The sequence below is a fragment of the Aethalodelphis obliquidens genome, unplaced genomic scaffold (assembly GCF_003676395.1).
Source record: "Aethalodelphis obliquidens isolate GAN/ISIS:26980383/991018 unplaced genomic scaffold, ASM367639v1 scaffold19, whole genome shotgun sequence".
Classification (NCBI taxonomy): domain Eukaryota; kingdom Metazoa; phylum Chordata; class Mammalia; order Artiodactyla; family Delphinidae; genus Aethalodelphis; species Aethalodelphis obliquidens.
In genome coordinates, this window is record NW_020837963.1 from 14,301,547 (window position 1) to 14,327,177 (window position 25,631).

The window sequence follows — 25,631 nt, forward strand, 5'->3', positions numbered from 1 at the left end:
AACAGGGCCGGGCTCCATTGCCTTTTGAAACTCACCAGAAGCTTCCTAGAAAAACTGCAGACTTGAACTGTGAATTAGAAGCATCAGAGGATTCACGGTTTCCAGGCTACTGGGAAATTTTGATTGTCGTGAGGACCAAAATAAGGTTTCTACTTAATCCTTTTGGAAATATATCTATGATTTCTAACCTAATATATCCGATATTTTCCAACTGAAAACAGCTTATGTCTTTTCAGTGATTTCCACTGCCTTCTTCCTGAGGAAGTTGAAATGAAACTAATGTTTCATTTTTTGTTTTCAATCGTTAATATGAGGACTGCCTGTCTGACTTGACCTCAAAGTTCCTGCATCTTTTAATACCCATTGCATCAGACAAATGCCTGGATGTGCCCTCCCCACCTCCACCCCCACCCGAGCTGAGGGATGATGCTGGCTGGACCTCCATTCTTGGTGACGGAGACGTCGTGGAGGGCACTGGTGCTCCTGGTGAGAGGACGGCTTGGGGAACTGCTCAGCTCCAGGCTGCTCTGGGTGTTCCAGGACCTCTGATCAAAGCCGACCATGGGGGTCAGCTCAGAGATATCACATACCCAGGGAAACATGGAACCCACACCCACTTGAGGAGCGAGGAAAGGTTCAAGTGCCTCTGGGACCACTTGGGACCAGATGCTCAAGACTTGGTGCCCTCTGGTGTTGCCCAGCCCTCAGCCTGATTTCCACAGTCCCCCTTAAAATCTTCATTGGTACACCTTTGGGTCTTGAATGGAGTCCTGCAACATTGACAATGAAGCTGTCCTTGGTATCACAATGATACAAAAGTGCAGAGTGACACTGGCTAAGGCAGAGCTTCGTCTAAGCAAGTACTTCTTTCTAGCCTGGTCCCTGTAGCAGCAGCAGCAGCACCCGGGAACATGCTCGAAATGCAAATTCTCAGTTTCCACCCCAGACCACCTGCATCAGAAACTCTGGGGATGGAGCCCAGCAATCAGTGTTTCCACAGCCCCTCAGGATAGGTCTGATGCGCACTCAAGTTTAAGAACCAGCAAAGCCATATTTAAATGGTTTGTTCATGGGTGCAAAGCCAGATGAAGCTGGAAGTAAATGACAGAGAAAACGAAAGTGAGAATATAAAAAAAGAATCAAAGCAGAGAAGAGAAACATTTTCAAGCAAGTGTAGAGGAAGAGAGCTCCCTGCCTGGGTGTGTGAGAAACGATAGGTTGCACCTGCTCTAGAACATTGTCAGCAGTTGACATCCAGAGCTTTCCACCCTGCTATGGCAAATGTATCCGGCTAAAAACAACTCTTGGGTTAGTGACCTTTTATTCAGCTAACATTAGTCCTCTCATGGCCTCCAATGCACACAGAGAAATTGGAGAACTGATGAAAATCTTTAAAGTCTACTAAACACCAAAGCCTTCCCAAACACTGTGTGCTTTTCAGGGTGAGTTGCTTTTTATTGGGATTTCAGATTATTGAAAGGTTATCTGCCTCCTGTTCCTATAGGGATTTAAATAAAACAAAAGAGAGGAGCACATGCTGTGATATGTGATGTGTGCTTTCTTCCCTCCACTGGCCGGGCCTGGCTGACTGCCGCTGTGGACAGTCAGGGGGAAGATTCCGAAGCACTTCCCGAAAGGAAGCTGCTTCCCGATCAGCAGCTCCCCGCACCTGGAATGAGAACGTTCACCGGCGTGAAGTGATACCTTCCAGGTCTTTGCGGCTCTCGCTGCCAGAGGGGCGTGTGGCTGCCTTGTGCCTCAGTTTCTTTTTCTGGAAAGTGACCACTTTGGGGTGTTCCTACCCCAGACAGCCACTGTGCCCCTTCTGTTCATCTTTATTCCTTTTCTCTCCTCTCACTACTATCTGGCCCTTTTCTGTTTGACAGCTATCCCTACTCCTTGAGTTTCTCTTCTGGATCCAGCAAATGGAGTTTTTTCTTCCACTTGTAATTTCCTCTTTTTCTCCATTCTCATTTCTATCTCACTCTAATTCCTGCCTCATTCTTCCCACTGATCTTGTCACCTTTTCCATCTTTGTGAGAGAGACTGTGCTGTTTTGTTTTGTTTTGTTTTGTTTTTTGTTTTGTTTTTTGCGGTACGCGGGCCTCTCACTGTTGTGGCCTCTCCCGTTGTGGAGCACAGGCTCCGGACGCGCAGGCTCAGCGGCCATGGCTCACGGGCCCAGCCGCTCCGCGGCATGTGGGATCTTCCCGGACCGGGGCATGAACTCGTGTCCCCTGCATCGGCAGGCGGACTCTCAACCACTGTGCCACCAGGGAAGCCCTATGTCCTACTTTTTAAATCTGTTCCTTTGTTCCCCAAGGTCTGTCCTTGTCCCATCATAGACAGCCAAAGATGAGTTACCCACTTTGGGGGATAAGAGACTGAGGTGAGTTAGTTTCAAAATCTGAGACTAAGGTGGTGAATTCTTGACTTCTAAGATCAAAGTTACCATTCCGATGTAAAACCAAAAAGTTATGAAGGGGGATGCTATCTAGCGTAATCAATTTTTCTTTGAAGCCCCTTCAGAATTCTAAGTGAGAGAATGGAGAGGAAAGTTTAGAGGAGAATCAGTAGAGATTACAAAGGGCTGTCTTTGCATCTACCCCCTTCCATCTGAGTCCTGAAGGTGGAGCAACGTTAGATATATGCTTTTTCTAAGATGGAGAATTCCAGAGCAGAAGTGCCTCACCTGGATACCCACTTGGGCGTCAGAAGCACTCAGGAAGTTAGCCAAGAAAGACCAAAAGAGAGCGAACTGTGGACCCAAAGAAGCCTGGGGCTTGAGGTGACGCACATGCATATGAAGCCCGGAGGCCACGACGGGCACTTCAGTGGGAGCAGTGAGGACAGAAGCCAATGACTCAGCAGTGGAAGAGGTCACATCTAAGGGCTGGATGAGACACACTACATTTCCAAAGATGCTAGAACAGGTGTGAGACAGATCAAGAGGGAGAAGCAGATGCAAACAACCGCTCCTGAAACTCAGGGTATGCGTCCCTTACCTCAGTTGCCATCTGGGGAAGCAATGAAGTGGGTAGGAGAGAATGTTTCAAAAATCTCAAAGTGACCTAGTTTTAAAACTCAAAGTGACTACATTAAGTTTCTGCAAACCAGGAAGAAAGGGGCTTTACTATAACTTTTCTAAGTTATAGGAATGTAGATTTTTATTCCCCGGCAGCCATGACTGTGAGACTTAACAGTTGCCATAAAACATTAGAGGTCACAACTTTGTTTCTATAGATGAGGAAACTGTGTCCCAAGGAGAAAGATGGGTGATTCATGGTGACACTGCTATGTGTGGGCACAGCCAGGAGGACAGCCCAGAACTCCTGAGTCTTATTCCAGGGTACCCAGCATCACAGAGGGTTGCTTCCTGTGTCTATCAAACTCTTGCAGAACGTATCAGCCTCACAGATGTAGCAAATGTAAGAAAACATCTCTCCAGCTTTTTTTGAAAACATAGAACATACAGTTAAGCTTAGAAGCCAAATTTCACTGTCTCATGATGGTCAAGTAACAGGGGACATAAATCAAAATGAGCATTTTTGGCTAATGAATGTCATCTTCCTCCCTCCCTCCCTCCCTCTTTCTCTCCCTCTTGCTCTCTCTCTCTCTCCCTCCCCCTTCCCACCCTCTCTCCTTCCTACTCCTGACACATTTCTTAGCATACAATTCCTCAAGGCTGGTTGTAACAACCTTAAATCACAGGGAGGCGTTCAGAAGACTCAGCTGGGATACAAGAGGGTGGCAGTTTGAGAAGTGGTGTATTTTGACAGGAGCGCTTAGGCATCCGAGGGGGAGAGAGATTGAGGAGGGGGGAGAGGCAGCCCAGATTTCCACCTTCTGATGATGACATCCCTGGGTAACAGTGCAGTCCTTCTGAGCCATATCCTTCCATAGATGCAGAATGCAGTGAAGGCAGAGTGCAGCTCAGAAAGCTGGTGTCTGGTACCATGAACCAGGTGCAGCTGACTCAGATCTGAGATGATGAGACTCATTCCTACCCAGCCAGGCTCCAGTGTTCCTGCCGGGGTTGACAAGATTCCAAGTCATCTGTCAGATGTCTTCCTGTTTGTCTTCCATTTGAGTCCCATTTCTCTCCGTGAAGCACAAGTAGAGCCGAGATTCCTCAGTGTTCGTGGTGCAGGGCTGACACTGGTTTCCAACACCATTGGTCTGTAGGTGGCAACTTGAACTTACGAACTGGAAGTTGAAACTCCCACCTGGAACTATGTCTGCTCATGCAGTCCTGGGGGGGTTTCAAAGGGCAGAAAAGAGCAGAGGACAGGCTGCACCACCCGGAGTACCTGTTTGGATTTGTCAGACCTAGAGAATTTAGGAGCTGTTCAATAATGTTTCAATAGAGGCTCGATGGTTGTCCAGTCTTTCGGAGGGGATGCCCCCTGTGGGTTGAAATTTGACCCAGATGGATTCTGAATCCCTTTGAAGTATTAGAGGTTGTGATTCTAAATGGAGCAGTTGGTCAATAGCTGGGTGATTAAGGCTCCAAAACCACCCATGGCTGAAGCACACAGAGTGTTTTGTTTGAAACGTAGGACCGTTCTGTGACTGTAGAGTCACACCAAGAATTGCCTCAGGGCTCCACTTTACCTTGGGTTGACAAGATTTCAATATCTGACCATCATGTTAAATATAATTCCTTAAAGCCCAGTACAACAATCTCAGTGTTTTGCCCCCTCCAAGTTTAGCTAATAGTGTGACACTGAAAAGTCATCTCTCTCTCTGAGCCTTATGCTCGCCATCGAAAAGGCAAAAGGCTTTCAAGTGTGTGATTTCTATGGTCTCTTCCAAACTTGACAGCCCACAACTGTCTAAAATCTCTATAGTATGGAATTAGAAATCAGCCTTTCTGGAACGAATTCAAAATTTTAGATGTTCATACTTTTTGGCTCAGTAATTCAGTTTCTAGGCATTTTATCTTATAGAACTAGCAAGACACACACCTATACATATACACTCACTGCAGCATAAATTAAAAACAAATGAACAAGGGAGAAGAGACTGGGGTTGGAAGACTACACTTCAAGCTCAGGGCAGGAAACTTCTCCCATCTTGTTAGTTTCCATTCCCACTTGAGAATCTATTGCTGCTGCACCTACCTATCCTTGTAGTTCGGGTGGGTCATAAAATATCTAGGACATGATGCAAAATTCGGGCTGCATCGTCAACTGATGTACCCCAGTTGGGCTTTCAGGATCTTCGGGGGACCAATGCAGAAGTTGTTTCTCAAGAGGAGAGTAGGTATCTATGGGAGTTCCCTGACTGTCCAGTGGTTAGGACTTGACGCTTTCACTGACGTGGCTGGGCCTCAGTCCCTGGTTGGGGAACACACAAGCCGGGGGGGCATTGCCAAAATAATAATAAGAAGAAGAATAGGTGTCTACAGAGGAGGGCGTACATTAACTCCAAAATCCTAAAAGTCTGCTCTGTGATGCTCTTTTGGTGCGTTCTGGAGTTTTCAAAGAGCATTCTTATTTGCCACAACACTTTGATGTTGTGTTATAACCCTTTATTATTGTATCTGTTGGCTCATACAATCTAAGTGGTAGAGCAGCTTACACTGGAGCTGAAGTTGCTGCAAAATCTTCTCTTGTCATGGTTCCCTCTTAAAACTGGCAGCCTTATGGTCACTTTGTAGGTGGGGCAACATAACACACTCAAAGTGGTCTGCGTCGACTCCAAATTCTAAAAATACCCCCCAGTGTTGTTCTCTTTATTCATGGTAATTGTTTAGATGTGCAGCAATTGGTCTTTTGCCTTGAAAGGGATATCTCAACACGATCCAGACTATTGAACTTCCAGAAACTTCACTAAGATGGCAAAAGTGAAAAATTTTTTTCTCTTTCCCTCTAGGGAGTGAGGCAACATGCAAGGCACCAAAAGTACTTACTACTTCCTTGGAGTTCCCTGGTGGTCCTGTGGTTAGGATTCTGAGCTTTCACTACCATGGCCTGGGGCCTGGGTTCAATCCCTGGTCGGGGAACTGAGATCCCACAACCTGCATGGTGCAGCCGAAAAAAAAAGGTACTTACTACCACATGTTCATCAGCTCCAGCCAGTGTAATTTTATCAATGTAATGGACCAATGTGATGTTTTTCAGAGTGTCATGGTGTGTCAAGAGTGTCAAGATCTCTGGAAACAACATTATGGCAGAGAGCAGGAAAGTTGACATAATTCCAAGGCAAGACCATGAAGGTATACTGATGGCCTTGCCAGGTAAAAGCAAATTGCATATGGTGGTCCTTACAAATTGGCATGGAAAAAAGACTTATTTAGGACAAGAGCTGCATACCAAGTGCCAGGGGCTGTGTTGATTTGCTCATGGAAAAAGTGTGGGATAGCGGCTACAATTGGAGTCACCACCTGATTAAGTTTACAGTAGTCCATAGCCATTCTCCAAGATCCATGCAACTTCTTTTTTTTTCCTTTCTTTTCTTTTTTTTTTTAAACTTTTTTCTTGTTCTGCATGCAACTTCTGCACAGGCTGAACATGTGAGTTAATGGAGATGTGATGGATATCACCATCCCTGCATCTTGTAATCCTTTAATGGTGGCCTGGATCACTGTAACTCCCCCAGGGATGGGATTTTGCTTCTGGTTTAGTATCTTGGTAGGGAAGGGACATTCTTTTGGCTTTTACTTAGCTCTTCCTACGATAATGGCCCTTACTGGATCAGAGAGAGAACGTGGGGATTCTTAGATTGGGGAAGTATATCTTTTCCAAATACACATCCAAGAACCGAGGAAATGGACCACAGGTGAGTCCATACACCAACAAGTTCCACTGTGAGTCAAATTTGAGCTAAGACTTAGTCTATCACCTGATCACTATAAGCTCCTACTTTGACTTGTGGGCACAGTCACATTTTAGGTCTCTAGGAATATAAAGTCAATTCAGAGACAATGTAGAGTGATCTCCCAAAGACCTGGGTATTTCCTATTCCTCAGTGTGCAGTCACTCCTGTATATAGCCGTAGGTCCTAGGCAAAGAGTTAAGATATATGCCACCTGATCGTGGAGAAGTTCTCTGAGGTGTGACAGACTGGGGCTGGGAAGGAGGAAGCTGGTACTGAGGAGACCCCCTGGGAAGCTACACCCTGGAGTGCTACTTACACTTGCTAGGGAACCATCCTTTGTGGCGCTGAGGAGACGTGTTGGAGGCTGAGGATCACTGGGTGTCTCACATGCCACTGGAACAAATGTATAATGGCATGTGTCCATTATACATCAGTATAGCATCAGACAAAGTAGTTTCACTGCCCTCTGTGCTCTGCCTATTCATTGTCCCCACTAACCCCTGGCAACCATCGATCTCTTTCTTGTCTCCATAGTTTTGACTTTTCCAGAATGTCATATAGTGGGAATCATATCATAGGTAGCCTTTTCAAATTGGCTTCTTTCACTTAGTAGAATGCATTTAAGTTTCCTTCATATCTTTTCATGTCTTGATAGCTCATCTCTTTTTAGCATTGAATAATATTCCACGGTCTGGATGTATCACAGTTTGTTTCTCCATTTGACCACTGAAGGATATCTTGGTTGCTTCTTTGACAATTATGAGTAAAGCTGCTATAAACATTCATGGGCAGGTTTTGTGTGGACACAGGTTTTCAACTCTTTTGGGTAAATACCAAGGAGCATGATTGCTGGATCTTATAGTTAAGACTATGTAAGAAATTAACAAACTGTCTTCCAAAGTGACTGTAACCAATGTAGTTTTTAGTTTATGGATAAGGAAAAGGGTTCATGGAAGTTAATCAACTAGTCCAAGATTGGAAGGTACCTGGGGATTTCCACTCAATGTCGTTCTGCTTTGCTCCTTACCCAGTGCTCAACATATGCAGGAGCATGGAGGCAAAGTCTGAAGGATGTGCCCTAAGGATATTGGATGGGTAAAACCTGGGCACCACGTTTGTTGGTCACAGCGAATGTGAATTCTCACCCTTCTCCCGCAAACCTGCTCTGCCTATAGCTTTCCTTGCCTCAGTTGAGGGCAACTCTATCCTTCCAGTTCCTCAGGCTAAAAACCTTGGAGTCAGCCTTAACTTCTTTTCTTCTCTCATACTCTGTATCTATTCTTTCAAAAAATCCTGAGGACTCTACCTTCAAAATATATCCAGAATCTGAACACATCTAAATACTTTCATTTCTAACCATCTTTGTTCCAGCAACAGTTAGTGCTGGTTTTAATGATCACCCTATCTTCCTGATTGACTGATGACAATTGTATATTATACATCTGATGTTTGGAAAATTTTTATGCAGATTAGCTTCTGGCTCCATACCTCTCAAACCTTGTTTCTTTTCTATTATCCACATACTTCCAAGGCCAGGTGCTGTAGGAGACCCTCATATCAGGATACCACCTCTAGTGCAACTTCCTGCCACGATGTCAGGTGAATTGGTACAGTGGGTGGTAGTATTCCTAGAAGCCATTCCTACAAAAGGATGACAGGAAATAGCCATGAACCACAGAAATATATCTACTAAACCCAAACTAAATGTATCTCCAACTCAACCTCTCCTTAGCTGGATCCTCAAAATGTTCCTTGTCCCTCCAGCATGAAGGGAAGTATGATGGAGGGGAAGTTGGAATGCAAAGAAATGGGAATCAACCAATAGCGATTCAAATATCTTGCTTTTTTAATATTTAAAAAAATATTTATTTATTTATTTGGCTGCACCGGGTCTTGGTTGTGGCACATGGGATCTTCGTTGCCGTGTGCAGGACCTTTAGTTGCAGCATGTGGGACCTAGTTCCCAGATCAGGGATCAAACCCGGGCCCCCTGCACTAGGAGCGTGGAGTCTTAACCGCTGGACCACCGGGGAAGTCCCAAATATCTTGCTTTTTAAACTCTTACAAAACCATATGACCATTTTTCTTCAAGGCTTCGGAAGGGGCCTCTGCAAGTGAAGTGTCCCGAAGTGTACGTTTCGGTAGCTTCCTGGTAAGTCAACTTGTGGGTTATTTTAAATTGCCACCTGCTCCCTTCCCGCAGAGCTTCTCCTCTCTCTTATCTGCTTTTCCTACTTCCATAGCATCACCGTTCCTTAGGTACTGTATAACTTACTTATTTATTATGTTTCCCGCTGCTAGATGTTCATTGTTTCTTGTGTCTAGAATAGGGCCAGGTGCATAGTAGATGCTCCAAAAAATTTGCGAATAAATGAATGAAATAAATAATGCATAAATGAGTGAGTGAATAAACTAAATATAATCTAGGATCAGGATTACCATAATCCAGTATTTGGAAACTTAAAAATTTGAGTTCTATTCCAGACTCTGCCACTTTACCTTGACCATGTCATTTAACCTTTCTGGGCTTCTGTTTCCTCGTGCATAAAATTAATTGGCTATTTTTTCATTCAATTAACATCCGTTGCGACACAGCTATGATCAGAGGATACATCATTGTATTCTCTTGTTTCCTTGCTTTCAAATCCTGTTACTCTTGCAGAGCGCGGAACTCGGAGGCTTCAAAATTCCCGCCTCTTCCAGGCCCCGCCCACCCGCCAAGCCCATGTTTAGATTCCTCCCCTAGTCCGCACAGCCTGCCCCAGTGCAGAAGCCCCGCCCTCCCTAGTCGCAGTCATCCAATGGCCTAGATACACGGCTAGGTGAATACCGAGGGCTTTAGGTGTCCTCCTGGCGCCTGACCAGAGTCTTGGGGAATTCGGTTGCTCTTGAGCAGTCACTTCCCCGAGCTGGCCGAGCCATATGCAGCATCACCAGCTCCCCGAGGTTCCCTCGCAAGGGTCAGACGAGGCTCCCGAGCCCGGTCGCCCCAGTCTCTGGGAGCCCTGGGTCTTCACTGGACGAGGCTTTCGGCGCGCGGAATTCTGGGAGTGGTAGTTTTCTTCCTCCTGGTTCCTTCCAGGTACACTGGTGGCTAAGACTCGCAGAACTACGATTCCCAGACGCCCGAGCGAGTCTCAGGTCACGTGGCCGGCAAGGCCGTTGGGCGGGGGCCTGGCCGGTGCTCCGCAGCTGTCTGTGACACCCGGAGCCCGCGGGCCGCTTCGGCCCCCAGAGAGCCCGGCATGGTACGCGCGGGCGCCGTGGGGTCGCATCTCCCTGCGTCCGGCTTGGACATCTTTGGGGATCTGAGGAAGATGAACAAGCGCCAGGTAACGGAGTCCCGCGTGGGGGGCGCGTCCGGAAGCCGCGACCGGCTGAGACAGCGGGGAGTCGGAGCTCCCCGGATGGGGCTCCCGCAAGGACAGCGCCCCGCGACTGGGGCCGGTGGCGACCCGAGGCTGGGCTCTCGGAGGCCCTGGGTTCAAATCCGCACAGACCCACGTGTGGGCACTTTCTTGCACTGACAAAAGCGCAATTAGGGGAGCGTGGCCCGGAAGGGGAAGAGAATAGGAACCCCGTCCTTTGGAGGTCGTGTGGTTGAGAAAGCGGGGAGAGATGACTCTACCGCGAGTGACAGCCTTCTGCACGTATTTGAAGGGCCATCCCGTGGAAAAGGGAACAGATTTCTCGGGGGGGTTTCTGAGGCCTGAGGTCCTGAAGGAGGCTGCCCGCGGATGGAAGTGGCAGAAAAGCAGGCAAAAGGGGAGAACTTCCTAGCGATGGGAGCTGTCCAGTAATGCCTCCCGACGCGGTTTCTTCCCATCCCGGGGAGTGTTTTCCCGGCCAGGCGCTGGGACTAAATAAAACTCCTCGTGCGGGAGAGCTCACTGGTGGTGCTCCATCATTGTGGACTGAATCAGTGTTCCAAAAGGGATTCCAGATGTCTTCTCTAACTTCATTCTTGGATTCCGTGGTCTGGCAGCACCTTGAATATCGGAGGCAGCTAGCGTGGGGTCTTTGGGCAACTGGAGTTGATTTCTCACCCCTCTGGGAGAGGGCCTCGGAAGAAGACTTCCTTTATGCCTCTCCTTAGCCCGACCCCGTCCCCCTCTCTCTTTCTTTTTTCCGAGTAGAATTTCAGACTAGTGCAGTAGCGTGGGGGAATTTGGTGACTTGAATCTCATGAACTGTGTTGAGAACCTGGTTGCTTCTAGGTGTGCATGTCAGTTGAGCTCCTGGGAATTTCTGTGATTAAGATGAGTTGTGGCAGAGATTATCACTAGCTGGAAAAACCAACAGCTAATGCCCTGAACATTGATGTGGTTTACAAGAAAATCCTCCAGGAAGTAGAGCTTTACTTAAAAAAATCTAGACTTAATTGGGTAGGTTTTAAAAATGTCTCTAAAATTGGTACCGATTACCGACTGCAGACTATCAGTGAACGCCTTCTGGTGAATCTGTCAATCGCTAAGCCAGTTTGCCTTTTGAAAGCTCTGTAGATTCCCACTCTCAGTGATAAGGCCCGTTAGTAGCTGGTTGCATTGTCTGTATTTTGCTAGTCTTCTAATTAAAATTCAGAAGCTCAAATCTGCTGCCTCCTTGTCCTTTTTTTTTTTTTTTAAAGCTTTGTCCTTTTGCTTTTTTCTTTTTCCCTCCACAATAGCATCCTGTGACACCTTGTCAGGCATGCTCGCTCCACCAGCCTTGGAAGAGGGACCTCCTTTTTCTGCTGCCCTTGCTTACAGTTAATTAAGGAAAGAGCCACATGCAAAAACAAGGACTCTTTGTTTCTGCAGTGAGAAAGAGAGGAAGAAAAACAGCCACTGGCATTTCTGCTGCTCTGTCAGCCACAATATCTGGTCTGAAACGTTTGTTTAAAACCCGTAGACATTGGCTATTTCATCTTTGCTTGACAAAGACTGTGAGCTTGCTTCTAAACTCTGCTGGGATGATTAAGTGCCAAGCATACAGAGTTGGTAGGCAAAGATGAACAATAAGAAAAGGCACCAGTGAAATGTGGGGTGTATATTTCCAATCAGCTTGTCAGTAGTTCCATCAAAATTACATTTTCTAGATTCCAGGATTTCAGTCCTAGACTTAGATACTAGGTCCCTTAAAGATAGGGTGCTGGAAGGGTGATGTGTGGTTTTGCAGTTAGCTTGATTGTTAGGTTTCTATATAATTGGCTATCTCTTGAGCAAATAAATGTCTTGCTCAGAGAAGTTTTTTTTTAGGAATTGATTTTATTTCCTCTCAATGAGTTTTTCAAGCATAGAAAATCATACTGGAAAATATATTCTCAGTACGTGGTCTTTATTAGATAAGTGGCAATATTGTATAATTTTCTTTTATCAGGGTGGAGCCCGATGGTTTGAAAACGTGTATAAAGATGGCAGTCTCTATAGAAAACCATGCCTTGGGGCTTTCCTAATCAGAGCTGCAGTTCATAATGCAACAATTCTTTACTAAATCCTTTAGGTCAAGCAGAGCAGGTGGCGAAGTTTTTGAACGTGAACGCCAGTGAACAACTTCTGCTTCAGGCTGATGTGGCTAGCAAGGCTGATTTTACTTTAAGCAACCGTTTAACATATTATAGCCCAACACTTGAACAATGTCCGTTTAGCACTCCAGTTTCCTTTTTTGCTCTCCTGGGAATTTAATTTAGTTTGATAATTTGCTATTGACACTTAAGCCAAGGAGTTAAAAAAATGGTATGTAACTTTAATTTTGAATTACATTTATTATCCTATTTTCATTTATTACATCAAATAAGTTATTTTAATGCACCTTTTGTCCCCACTTTTGTAACCTTCACAAAATTACCTCAAATTACATACGTGCACACAGTTGTAATTTTAGCAAGAGACAGTTTTGAGCTTTGCTTTTCTTTTCCTTCCTATCATATCAGAATGTTTTCATGTTTTGTCACACTCTTCAAAATGATTATTTTAACGGCCTCTATCTTGTCAAATTGCTCTTCCTTTAAATACTTCCCTACCCCCTCCCAGATTTTGAAATTAATCTATGCTCATCATAGGAATTTTAAAGACTAGAGAGTAGTTTAAAGTAGTTTAAATAAGACAGTCCCATCATTCATAATTCCACCATGCTAAGATAGACTCTTAGCATCTTGGGGGATCTCCTTGTGTTTGCTTTATAAACTGTTAAACAGTTTGGGGAGATCCTACTGCAGCCTACATTTTTCACTCAATATGTCTTGAGTGTTTGGTCCTGCCATTAAAGTTCTTTATTCATTGTTTCGAATAGTGCAGTAATTTGCCGTTATTTACTCAGTCATTTCTCTGTTGTTGCTCATTTATTTCCCTTTCCCTTTAAAAATAAGACTGTGATAAGTATCTTTGGGCCGTAATTCCCTATCTGCCTTTAGGTTTAAACTGGTTTAAACTGAATTCCTAGAAGTAGGGTTACTGGGCCAAGAGCAACCTCTTGATACTAATGCTTGACACTAAATTGCTTTCAGAATGGTTATATCAACTTGCATCCCCACCACTGGAATATATGCTTGCCACGCTCTGAGTATTAGCATTAAAACACACACACACGCACACACACACACACACACACACACAAATAAACAAAAAACCTTTACATTTACTAGGCCGAAAGGGGCAAGGGGGAGGCAGGATTTGGTTTAAACACTTTGTTTATTCGCCACTTATGTTTCTTCTTTGGAATATTAATAGTTTTAAGCTTGTACTTCTTTTTTGTTGTTGCGATTTTAGTGTTTTTCTTACTACTAGTTTATATGTGCCCACCGTGTATTTCTCACTATTTATTCAACAAACTGAATACTTACTTTTTCCCAGGCCTGTGTTGAACATTGGGGACACAGCTGTGAACAAGGCTGAAATGATCCTTGCCTTTGTGGAACTTACAGTTTAGTGTGAAAGGTGCATTAAATAATTATATGCATAATTATCAAGGTGATGGATGGTATAAAGAAATACAGGATGCAGTGAGAATATATAGCAGGAGGACACAGGCTGGTCTATAGCAGAGGTTGGCAAACTCCAGCCCACTGCCCGTTTTTATAAATAAAGTTTTATTGGAATTCGGCCATGTTCATTCTTTTACGTATTGTCTGTAGCTGCCTTCCCACTACAATGGTAGAGTTGAGTCATTTCAACAGAGATGATAAGGCCCATAAACCTAAAATATGTATTACCTGGCCCTTTACAGAAAAAGTTTGCTAACTCCTGGTCTAATAGGTCAGGGAGGGCTTCCCTTGGGAACTGATGTTTAAAGTAGGACTTAAAGGTGAGTGAGTGTTAGGTGTGCTAAGGAGAGCCTCCTGGGCCACGACAGTAGCCGGTGAAGGTCCTGGAGTGGAAAGGAGCGTGTGCTTTCTGAATCACTGACGGAGTCCGCCAGTGGAGCTGGAGTGCAGTGAGCTTTACTAGCTGACACTGGAGAGGAGAGGCCATATATCAGACAGGGACTTAGAGATCATATTCACGCATGGAGTGTGGGATGCAATCAAAGAGCCTTATGCAGGGCATAGAGATGAGCCGATGACCAGAGGTGCATTTGAAAACCAGTGCTGAGTGTAGCGTGGAGCACGCGTCGGAAGATGCACGCGTGGACATCGGGAGCCTGCTTAGGAGGCGCTCGCAGTGTCCGACGGGCTGTGCTGGTGACTTAGATGAGCGTGGTGGCAATGGGAATAGAAGGAACTGAACAAATGCCAGACATATTTAGAAGATAGAGAGGATAGAACGAATGGGTGGGGGGTGACTGCAGACAGCTGGGTGGATGGGAATGCCATGTATTGAGATGAGATCACGAGCACTGAAGCCTTTTTGCAGAAGCTAAGTTCAGTTTTGACCGTGTTGGGTTGGTGCTGCCTTTACAGACATCCGAGTGAGACTGTCAGGGAGGCAGTTGGAAATCTCAGTATTGGGAGCAGTTAGCATGATGGTGCCAGTGCCGGCATTTGAAGGTCCAGTTAGAGGAGGAGGAACTGGCAGGAAGATTAGAAAGAAAGTGGTCAGAGGGTGGACAGTGTGCTATCCTGGAAGCCAGGGGCGGAGAGCTTGTAGAAGTGATCATCTGTGTTGACAGCTGCCAAAAGGTCAGCAAGGTGAGGACTGACAGTTGTCCGTTGGATTTAGTGAGCATGTGACTGGGTGTGTAGGCTGAGGGGTGACTGTAGATGGAGAGGAAGAGGAGAAACCTGGGGTAGAAGCTCCTGAGGTTTGGCTGTGAAGAGAGAGTGTAGAAGCCTTACGGAGGATGTGAGGTGGAAGGAGGACTGGAGGTGGGAGAGACTGAAGCCCAGGGGAGGGAGAAGGTATAGAACAGTGGTCCAGCCTCTGTGCATCAGGACCACCTGCGAGCCGTTTGAGAAACAGGGATGCCAGCACCCCTCCCCTCCCATTGGTTCCATCGGTCTTGGATGGAGACCAGGTGTACCGTGTTCCAAAGGCTCTCCAGGTGATTCTAACGTGCAGCCAAGGTTGCGAACCAATGGTAGAGAACAGCGGTTCTCACACTGTGGTCCCTGGACCAGCAGCTTCAGGGTCACCTGGGAACTTGTTTGAAATGCAAATTCTCAGGCCCCACGTGGGGATGCTAGTGCACACTGAAGTTTGAGAACCGCTGCTGTAAAGGCTGGTCTACACTTTCAAAGTCAGAAGCGTGTAAATCCACCTGCCACATGCCTCCTGGGCCTTCCTGAGTGTCTTCAGCCCCCATTTCTCCAGGCCTTGTGCATTTTTAAGACTATTTAAAACTATATTTAAACTGTGCTTAAAACTGCATTTTAAACTGTATTCGATCCTCAAAAAGAGTCCATAACCCTGCATTCTGTCTCAGTTAAAATTATATTTGGATATTTGAGGAAAACAGTACTGTCCGGAGCCATGTGATCTGAGTCCTAGCTGGAAAGCTAGCAGGTAGTTAAGACGGGACCTAACCTACCTAATCTCACTTGCTCTGAAACACCACTAAAACTGTATATAGTAAAGGGATTTTAAAAAGTCATCAGTTACTCCAAGATAGGAAGCCCAGAAAGGGAAACAAGAGCAATCAAATACTAGAAGCTGGAAAACAGAAGAGTGGCAACTGACAGCTGGAACCAGCAGTGGGGGGACGTGGAGGAATAAGTCTCCACTGCTTACGCTGCAGATGCCGCCAAGACTCAAGGGCTGGCAGTTCCAGGTGTCTCCAGAATGCGCGGGAGGGGTGAGGGGAGGTGGGGCTCAAATGAGTGAGCTGGGCAGAAATGCTGAGACGCGGTTAGAGCCCAGGCTGTCCTCTCCGACTCTACTCAGAGGTTTCCCCTCGCGGGTAGAGGTCTGGAAGCTTCTTCTCTGGAGGGGTAGACAGAAGGTCTTGGAGTAAGGCGGCTGCCAGGCCTCATGGGGGCTGCACGCTGCATGCTGAGGGTGGAGAGACGGAGGTGAGTGGTGGAGGCCCCTGGAGGGCCGGAGTCCGGCCGTGTAGGTGAACACACAGGCCAGAAGAGCAGGCTCATGCGCCCAGGGGGAGGGGCTACTTGAGCTAGAGACGTGGTGGGGGATTGAGTAGTTTCAGGGCCAGGTATGCCGCTGAGAGTGGACGGTTCAGGTGGAGGGAGAGGGTCATTGGAGGCGAGGAGGCCCAGGAATTGAGACACCAGAGTGTTGGGTGGGCCATCCACGCTCTTCAGATCACCCAGAGCAAGTGCAGGAGGCAGGCCGAGGCAGGTGCCACAGTCGGAGCCGTCCTGGGGCACAGTGAGGGCGGGCAGCCCTGTGGGCCCTCTGTGGTCTCCGGTGGAGCGAGGGCGGCTTAGAGCTAGATGCGGACTCGGTGGCCTTCCTGCCGTGTTCTTAACCAAATGTTTGATGCTCATCATTTAAAACATTTATGAAAACCCTAAACATCTAGGTGTTTCCAGTTTCTGTTCACTTTTGAATTGTAATTTCCGATGCAGAATAACCTTGTGCAGGACAGAGTGCTGGAAGACTAGGATTCTGCACCCTCATTCGGGACCCTTCTGGCCGTGGGGCTAAGGAGTGTTCTGGGTGAGCTGTGGGCATGTCGGGGCTCTCAGGTTAGACCTCCGCCCTCTGCACTAGAGCGGGAGGCCAAGCCATAGAACCTGAGTGGTGGGTCCCCTCAGGGTTGAAGGTTCTGGGGGATTCTGGAGAGGTAAGAGTCGTACAGAGGCCTTAACAAAGCAGGTCCCACAGATTACTCTGGTTTTTAATTTTTTTCCTTTTCTCTCATGGAAGGAGAGAAGATACATGGGCATTCCATGGTCAGAAGTTGAAACTCTACCTAATTTTGTAGCTTGTGTGAACTAGTTTCATGTCCTAAAATAACAGCTTTTTTTTTTAAAACAAACTTTGGGTTAGTGAATATTCTGTCACCGGTTCTTACTTTTGGTTTGGCCTTTTTCATTCCAGCTCTATTACCAGGTCTTAAACTTTGCCATGATTGTGTCTTCTGCGCTCATGATCTGGAAAGGCCTGATCGTCCTCACTGGCAGCGAGAGTCCCATCGTGGTGGTGCTGAGGTGGGTCCTGCCAGCCGTCCTACTGCTGCCCAGGACCCAGGAGCAGCGTGGACAACCCAAACTCGGTGTTTTAATTGGATAAAGTTTTAGAGTTTTCTTTCTTGATACCTGTTTTGAGAAGGTTTCTTTTTTTTTTGGCTTTTGTTGAAAAATCTTTTTCAATAGACAGTTGAGGCCTTTCATCATGTTGATGCTTGTGGTCCAGTGCAATGTGATTCACTTTCATTTTTTAATCCATGTTAAATGACATTTTAATAAGATAGTAATAATGCATTATTTGTGTACACATTGATTTTTAAACATAACTAATTTAAAACTCTTACTTGGTTCTCTTTGTCCCGCATGGGCAGGGAGTCTGTGCCCAGCATGGTGTCTGGTGTTTGCTTAGGTTTCTTCAGCAGCGCTGTGGTAGCTGACTCCTCTCTTCTCAAGACTCTCAAGACTTTTACTCTTAGAAAGCACAGCGTATTCATCTTAGAACAGTTTATACTTTAACTTCCCAGAGCCATGAAGTCATCCAAGGGGAAGAACTTAACAATCAACTTGAAATTAAATAGCGTGTTTGTGAGCCCTTAGGTGCTTGGAGATGCTCTGCTCACGGTGCCTTAGATCGCTGAGTCTCCCTGCAGTGGGAGTGGAGCCCTGTTGTTCCACGGGGAGCAGCGGGCTGGAGCAGTGACGCGGGCCGGGTCACCGCTGGCCAGAGCGGGAGAACCAGCACGCAGGCTTCTTGGCCCCCAAGCCAGTGCCCTTTCCCTCCTCTGGGCCCCGCTGTCACGTGATGGGGCAACAGCTCTGGCCCGGGCTTCACCAGGCCACCCTTCTGTGGCTGGCCAAGGGGCCTGCTTCTAGAGATGCAGCATTTTCATAAACTTAGGAGCCTGAGGATGGCATGGTTCACACACAGAGCTGAGGGGGCCTCTAATTCACTGGTGTTTACACTGTGCTCCAGGGGTGCCCTAGGGTCCAGGTGGATGGGTTAGGAGGGAAAAGGTGACCAAGCTCACGGACTATAGACACCTTAGCCTTGCTTCGGTTGTGACAGCTCCACTTTTATGTACTTTATGTGACTATATTTTACCTGGTAAGATTTGATTTGAAGGAAGGATTTTAAGGCTTTTGAAAAAAAGAAAAAGTTAAGCCCCTCAAATTGAGATGGGCCCAACAAATATGGAAGCTGAGGTCCAACAAGGCCAAGTCGCCCGCATCTCACAGTTACTTTCGGCAGAGCCAGAACTCGGTCCGAGGTGTTCCAGCCCTTCTTCAATCACACAGACACACTGGCGTGCAGAGATTATTGTGAAATTGCAGTACATGGGGACTTTTTTTTTTTTTAAAGCATCCTTTACAATTCTAAAGCAATTTGGCTTGTCAGTATAAACTGTTGACATCATGAGGGATGTGTGACCTTGGGGAACACTGACCTTGGGGGAATCCCTGGCCCTTGAGGAAAGCAAGAGTAAGTTGTTATTAGTGAAACATTTCAAAGGACTGCCTTCCTAATGGGGCACGATAATGACTCTTGCTGCCAAACTTCAGCGTACTCATCCTGCCTCTGAGACTTGTTCAGGGAGTTTTTTTTTTAAAACTGCTGTCCTTGTTATCACAGACTGAGATGGTTTTCTAGAAACTTCTTCCCACTGCATGTCTTCAGGAATTTTGTCAAAGGAGTAAAGATGAAGCAGTAGGTGAAGAAATTATCCTAAGCATTTTAGCCATCATTGGCTTTTACTTCGAAGAGTCCACATTTTTCTTAGTTCTTTTTCTACCCAATACAAACTGCAGAGCGACCCGCTAGTGCCCTTTTCATACTCAAATCCAAGAAGAAATCGCTCCCTTTCTCACCATTATCACCTTGAGCCATCAGAAGGAAATTGCTGTGGTTTGTTTTATATCAGAGACCTGCTTGACTGTTGATGAAAGCGGATATTCTAAGTGGTATGTTTGTTGTATTCTTTATGGGTTGAAATATTCACCTGGTGTGAACATAATTCTGATATGACTTTGTGTTTCTTTCCAGTGGCAGCATGGAGCCCGCCTTTCACAGGGGCGATCTTCTGTTCCTAACAAATTTCCGAGAAGACCCGATTAGAGCTGGTGAAATCGTTGTTTTTAAAGTCGAAGGCCGAGACATTCCAATAGTTCACAGAGTAATCAAAGTTCATGAAAAGTAAAGAGGCTTTACTTCTCTTTGGTTTTGTTTTGTAGACACAACTGTGGACAGTTTTAATGGTTGATTAGAAAGTAGCAGAAACACTGGATTATGTTCCTAGTTTTGCCATTTAGTAATTGGGTGACTTTGAACCTGCTACTTAACTGAGTCTGTAAGATGGGAATAATACTTTACCCACAGTAACTCACAGGGTGATTATGTGAATGAAATGAACTGATGTTTACTAAAGCACTTGAAAAACGAATTGCTGCACAATGTACACTGGAATGTATTCTTGCAGAATATTAGCTATTTGAAGGAGTCTCAAAGAAAATCAAATCTCATGGTAATTGAGGATAATTTTCGTAAGAGAATTATCTTCTGAAATGCAGAAAGCTACCTGTTTCTCAGTGTCACTTTGGACAAACTGGCATTCTCAGCAGTAATATTAGCCCTGGATGAATAAAAATTCCTTTCCCCATCTCATCCCATGATTTGATCATTGCATATCCTGCATTAATTCTCCCCACCACAGATGGCTTTGCCTTTTCCTTAAATGCCAGTGATGACTTATTAAAACACTTCTTGGGAACCAGAAACAATGACTTCTAGCTCAAACGTATTAAGTTTCCATGAGAGAGTACAGTCACGTGATTAGCGAAAACGTTACATATGTGGTTATTCATTTACCTTTATGCAGCTTAGTATAGCATTTTACCTGCATGAGTTATGGGATTAAAGTTAGGTATATATATTTGTATTTTTTAAATAATGGAGCATTGCTCATTCTCTCTCTGTGTGTGTGTGTTTGTGTTTGTGTGTCTAACTATTTGTACATTTCTGGTATGAGATTCTTATTCCATTCACTGCTTCCAGGTATTCCCCAAAGATGTTTGATACTAAAAATATTCACTTCATTTTACTCTAAACATTAGAATGATGTTTCAGTTTGTGTTAAAACACTGGTATTGCACTAACATTACCTTGTTAGTAGTACTTGTTAACTTACTGATGAAGAAATACGCTCAGTCATGATGCGACAGAACTCTCACCTGATTTTAAAACAATGTCCAAAGATGGGAAATTGTGCATTTCCTGTAGAGCTGCACTAGCCAATGAGTTCGCCACCCGCGATATATGGTTACTGAGCACTTGAAATGTAACTAGTGTGAAATATACACCAGGTTTCAAAGACTTAGTACCAAAAAAGACTATCTCAATAATAATTTTAGATCGATTATATGTTGAAGGAATACTTTTGATATATTGAGTTAAATAAAATATATTATTAAAATAAAAAAAAACAAAGATGAGAAATTGTTCAAAGTTAAGGAAATAATGATGCTTTGCTTTCGTGAATTGTGAGAGATGGCCCGGGTTTTTCTACTCTTAATTTATTTTATAACCATGGCTACAAATCCGCTCGCTCTTTTGGGCGTGGTTTCAAATCTTTGTGGGCTTTTAATATTTTATCAGATTATTTAGTGCATTTTCTCATTTGTCTTATTGAAAAAAGACCCTCTTTATAGCTCTATAAGGCTATAATATTGTGTTTCTAGTATCAAGGCTGTGTAAGCACCAGTTTACAATGTTTAAAATGAATCCCCCCTGTCTCTTTAACACAGTGGTTTTATGCCGTTTGTAATTCCTGTTTGTTTGCAAACTGGATTGTAATCCACTTTGCACAGTGGTGAAGGAAATAAGGCATTAACACATCCCACATTTGGTAAGGAAAAATAAGCTTGAGGAGAGCTAAGAGCACATTTGTGTTTGAATTACCTTGTGCTCAAATCTGTGTAATCTGGGACCAAGTTCATGTGTCGAGTGAAGAGGAATATAATCTGTGTTAACCAGTTGGTCTGTGGGGATGAAGAATGGATGGAAACAGATGCTGGAGCTAAGCATTGCCTTCCTGGTGCCCTTGTGCTTCGCCATGCTTTTTGGTTATCAGGGTAACTTAAGTGTTTTAGAATTTAAGTCTACAAAATTGTCATTAGATTTGTGCTTTAGTTGAATGGTTGTCTGCCAGCAAGCATCTTAGACCAAGAAAGATCAAGTTATCTTTGACTGCTTTTCTCAGTGCCCAAATCTGCCTGTGAAGTGTTGGCCAAGCTAATACTTTTCTAACGATGCTGTGCTGAAAATAATTTTTGAAAGGACATTGTTTTGCTTTCCAGAGATAATGGAGACATCAAATTTCTGACTAAAGGAGATAATAATGAAGTTGACGATAGAGGCTTGTACAAAGAAGGCCAGAACTGGCTCGAAAAGAAGGATGTGGTGGGGAGAGCCAGAGGGTGAGTGAGGATTAACTTTTAAGTTATACAGAAGATTCAGAAACCAGAAAAATATTTAGAAACAAAGAAACCAAGGTTAATAGAATTATACATTACAAAGATTATACGTCAGGAGAGTTGTAAGCAGTTATTCTTTGTACTGTAAAGACTAAACAAAATTCAGAACTTCCTAAGGACCTGAAATCTAAAGCTGAATGCAAGTATGCTATCTGTATCATGGGTTTAATTCTATTTTTGAAATAAATCCTCACCTAGAGATTATTTATAGATTTTAAATAACAATTATAAGAAATCCTTTCAGAAATAACTACTGTGTAACACTGTGATGAATATTCTAGGTATTCCTGGTACCTATATAGATGTGTGTATGCATATATAATTTTACATAGAAGAGTTTTATTTTTTCACCCAAGAGAAGGTTGCACATAGCTTTCTGTGTCAAATCTACACCTATATCTTTTTTTTTTTTTTTTTTTTTTTTGGGGCGCGGGGCCCTTTCTTTTTTGTGGCCTCTCCCATTGTGGAGCACAGGCTCCGGACGCACAGGCTCAGCGGCCATGGCTCACGGGTCCAGCCGCTCCGCGGCATGTGGGATCTTCCCGGACTGGGGCACGAACCCACGTCCCCTGCCTTGGCAGGCGGACTCTCAACCACTGCGCCACCAGGGAAACCCTACACCTATATCTTTTTAAACGACTGCATAATGTTCCTCTGAGAATCATAACTGATTTCACTAGTCCTCTTTTGGTCAACATTTAGATTATCTCCTGGTTTTTACTACTAAGAAAAGTTCTGTGATAAAATTTTTAATACCCACCTTTGCATAATTGTTCCAGCCATGAGTTCTGCTTCTGATTGACACAGCAGAGAGTCTGTCCTGTTATTAAATACCAAAAGAGATTCTCCCCATCTCTTGGTGACCCTTTTTATATTTAACCCTTTCTAGAAATGTCTCCTTTCATTGAAATCCTACCAGCTGTGTAAGGCTGGAGAACACCGGTGACCATTTTCTAAGATGCAGCTTTATTCATCAGCTCTTTCGACCCCTTTCCTCCCTCTGCTCACCTTTTAACCATTTCTCCTCTGTTGCAATAATCCCACCTGGATATCTGCAGGGAGATGACAGAGACCTGCAGCTGGTCAGTCCTGTATTTCTAGACACTCTGGTGAGAGGCTGTGTATAAGTGAGAGGTTGATGCCACTGATTTTCAAGCAGACTGGAGGGTACTAAGGGAGTGTTACCTTGTTTCCTATCAGTGACATGATGGACACTTGGGTCAAACTGATTCCATATTGACATTAATTTTGTCAGCATGATCATTGGCTGGTTTATCCTGGCTTATCCGCTCTGGGATCATAATCATGTTTGGGTATAAATTACGGGATTCACATTTGTGTCCACTGCCCAACCGACTTCTTTGTTACATCTGAAAAGTGCTGTGCAATGAAAATGATGAGGATTCCTTCAGTTACAAACTATTGGGTTGCCAAAAAGTTTGTTCAGGTTTTCCCGTAAGATTTAAACCCGAACGAACTTTTTGGCCAATCCAGTAATTATTCATGTGCTTTCAAAGCTCTCTCGCACAGCAGTTTATATATAGGCTATCTGAATCTTACATCTCTACTAAGAAAAATTAAGAACTCGATTTGCCCTTTCTGTTGTACAAGTGGCTCAACTAATTATTTTCATTCTGTTAGGGTGAAATGCAGCAAGTGAAGACAAGTAGCATCTCTAGATCCTAATTTGCCTTCTTAAAAAGTTGTCCTGGCTGTTAGCGCTAATGCTTTTTACTAATAAAACCTTCTGAGACAGGAGTGAATATTGTTTTATGGCCCCAATCAGTGTTGTTCCCAAGGAAGACGTTTTCCTATGCTGATTTATAGTGTTTTCAAGTATTGCTATCATTATATTACAAACACTTTTTACACTTCTGGCTTTTTATCCCACAATTTAGGTTTTTACCATATGTTGGTATGGTCACCATAATAATGAACGACTATCCAAAATTCAAGGTAGGAATTTATGTGTACGTCTTTATTTTTTAAGAAAATACTGGCGCTTTTATACATGCAACTGTAAAGATGCAGTCTGTTAAGGATGTTCTGCTAGCGAGTTCTTCTGCAGAGTATTTGTAGTTAACGACAAATTAATATACTCATTTTAATTATGTTTTAAATTATTGAAATTAATTATTGAAAGTAAGTACTTCCACCTTTTATGTTTATATAGTATGTTCTAAAATGGCACCTATATAGTTTTTGCTTTTTATTATGGAAATCTTTAAACATATGAAAAAAGTTGTACAATAAGCCCAGTAATGCTTATCTCCCAACTTCAACAAAAATAGTATCCATAAGTATATATATATATATTTTTTGCGGTACGCGGGCCTCTCACTGTTGTGGCCTCTCCCGTTGCGGAGCACAGGCTCCGGACGCGCAGGCTCAGCGGCCATGGCTCACAGGCCCAGCCGCTCCATGGCATGTGGGATCCTCCCGGACCGGGGCATGAACCCGTGTCCCCTGCATCGGCAGGCGGACTCTCAACCGCTGCGCCACCAGGGAAGCCCCCATATGTTATTTTAATCACTTGAAGCACAGTGGGAAACCTACACATGAATGAGTAGCACATTAGCAGTGTTTGTTGGGTGTGTGATCCTTGGTCCATCAATATATTTGGGGGTTTTAACTGTTACGTGTTATTGAACAGCTCATTTCGAGAACAAAGCATGTGGAAGAGGTCATCTTTTGATCCTGTCCTCAGTCCAGTATTGACCAGACTTTATCTGAATACATTTATAGACCAAATTTGTTTGTAGTCCTCACGGTAATTTTCCGCTGTGTTTTCTTTGCAGTACGCTCTTTTGGCTGTAATGGGTGCATATGTGTTACTAAAACGTGAATCCTAAAATGAAGGGCAATTCCTGGGACCAGACAGAAATAAATTCTGTTGAAAAAGAGAAAAGCTAATATATTTGCAATGTTCCACTTTCTGTATAAAAGGAAACAATGTGGAGACGTTTTTGTCTTGTTTGAATAAACGATTCATCGGTGAAGATTGTTTTCTTTTGTGGACTCTGATTTGAGTGTGCTCAGTCTCTCTGCTTCTCGTGGTGATCATTCTAAGCCAAGCGTGAGGGTCTGCAGCACTTCAAGAATCAGGCAGGCCGTCTCTGGGCCTGGCCTGCTAGTGGGATAATGTATAGTCCAAACGTGATATAGTTGTAACACCTGAGTTTCAAAAATAAAATTCTTCTCATAGCATTTCCACGAGAAACAGACAGGCCCTTAAAAGAAAATGATTTCTTATTTATTGAAGTGTAGTCTGATAAACGAATAAAACCTAAAACCTTTTTAGAAGGAAAGGTGTAATCTGCTTTGTTCTTGTGGCCTGGTGTGTCTTGAGATGGTTGGATAAATTATTTGAAAAGTGTCTGATAAATTATGACAACAGTGCGTACTCCTTTGACAAACTGCTCGAAGCACAGAAGGGTAGAAGGGCTGTGTCCTTTGTCCCCTCAGTCTCCCTCTCCACTTCCCAGGGATCTCCACTGTTACAGTTCAGTTTCGTTATCTTTGCACTGTACACAGTCCTGAATATAAAATAGTCCCTCGTTAAACCTCTTTCAGACCCTCGTGTCCCAGCTGCTGCCTTAGGTGCTAGGGATACTGAGTCCCAGCCTGGATGGAGGTTCCAGTGTAGTAGAAGGAACAGGTGATAAACTGACGTGTGATTTCAGGAGGGACAGTTGCTGTGGGAAAGAAGCAGATAGAGGGTGCTTTTCACATGGGTCAGGGGAGACCTCTGAGGAGGGGACGTAGAGCAGAGTTAAAA

At 44.4% G+C, this 25,631-nt stretch overlaps 1 protein-coding gene across 1 annotated transcript; it reads left to right on the forward strand.

The window, feature by feature from the left end:
* The first annotated feature begins 9,722 nt into the window (after positions 1–9,722).
* On the forward strand, positions 9,723–24,852 carry SEC11C (SEC11 homolog C, signal peptidase complex subunit). Its single transcript, XM_027118658.1, has 6 exons — positions 9,723–10,154; positions 17,238–17,347; positions 19,368–19,517; positions 21,677–21,796; positions 23,752–23,809; positions 24,652–24,852. Exons 1-6 carry the CDS (start codon positions 10,068–10,070, stop codon positions 24,703–24,705), a joined length of 579 nt encoding a protein of 192 aa, XP_026974459.1. The 5' UTR covers positions 9,723–10,067; the 3' UTR covers positions 24,706–24,852.
* Positions 24,853–25,631: the final 779 nt, after the last annotated feature.

What these genes read in the sequence shown, in the direction of transcription:
- SEC11C (XM_027118658.1), top strand. Translation starts at nt 10,068, where the DNA reads ATGGTACGCGCGGGCGCCGTGGGGTCGCATCTCCCTGCGTCCGGCTTG. An exon ending in GGAAGATGAACAAGCGCCAG is followed by an intron (nt 10,155 to 17,237) that starts GTAACGGAGTCC and finishes TTTTCATTCCAG; the next exon opens with CTCTATTACCAGGTCTTAAA. An exon ending in GTAATCAAAGTTCATGAAAA is followed by an intron (nt 19,518 to 21,676) that starts GTAAAGAGGCTT and finishes TTTGCTTTCCAG; the next exon opens with AGATAATGGAGACATCAAAT.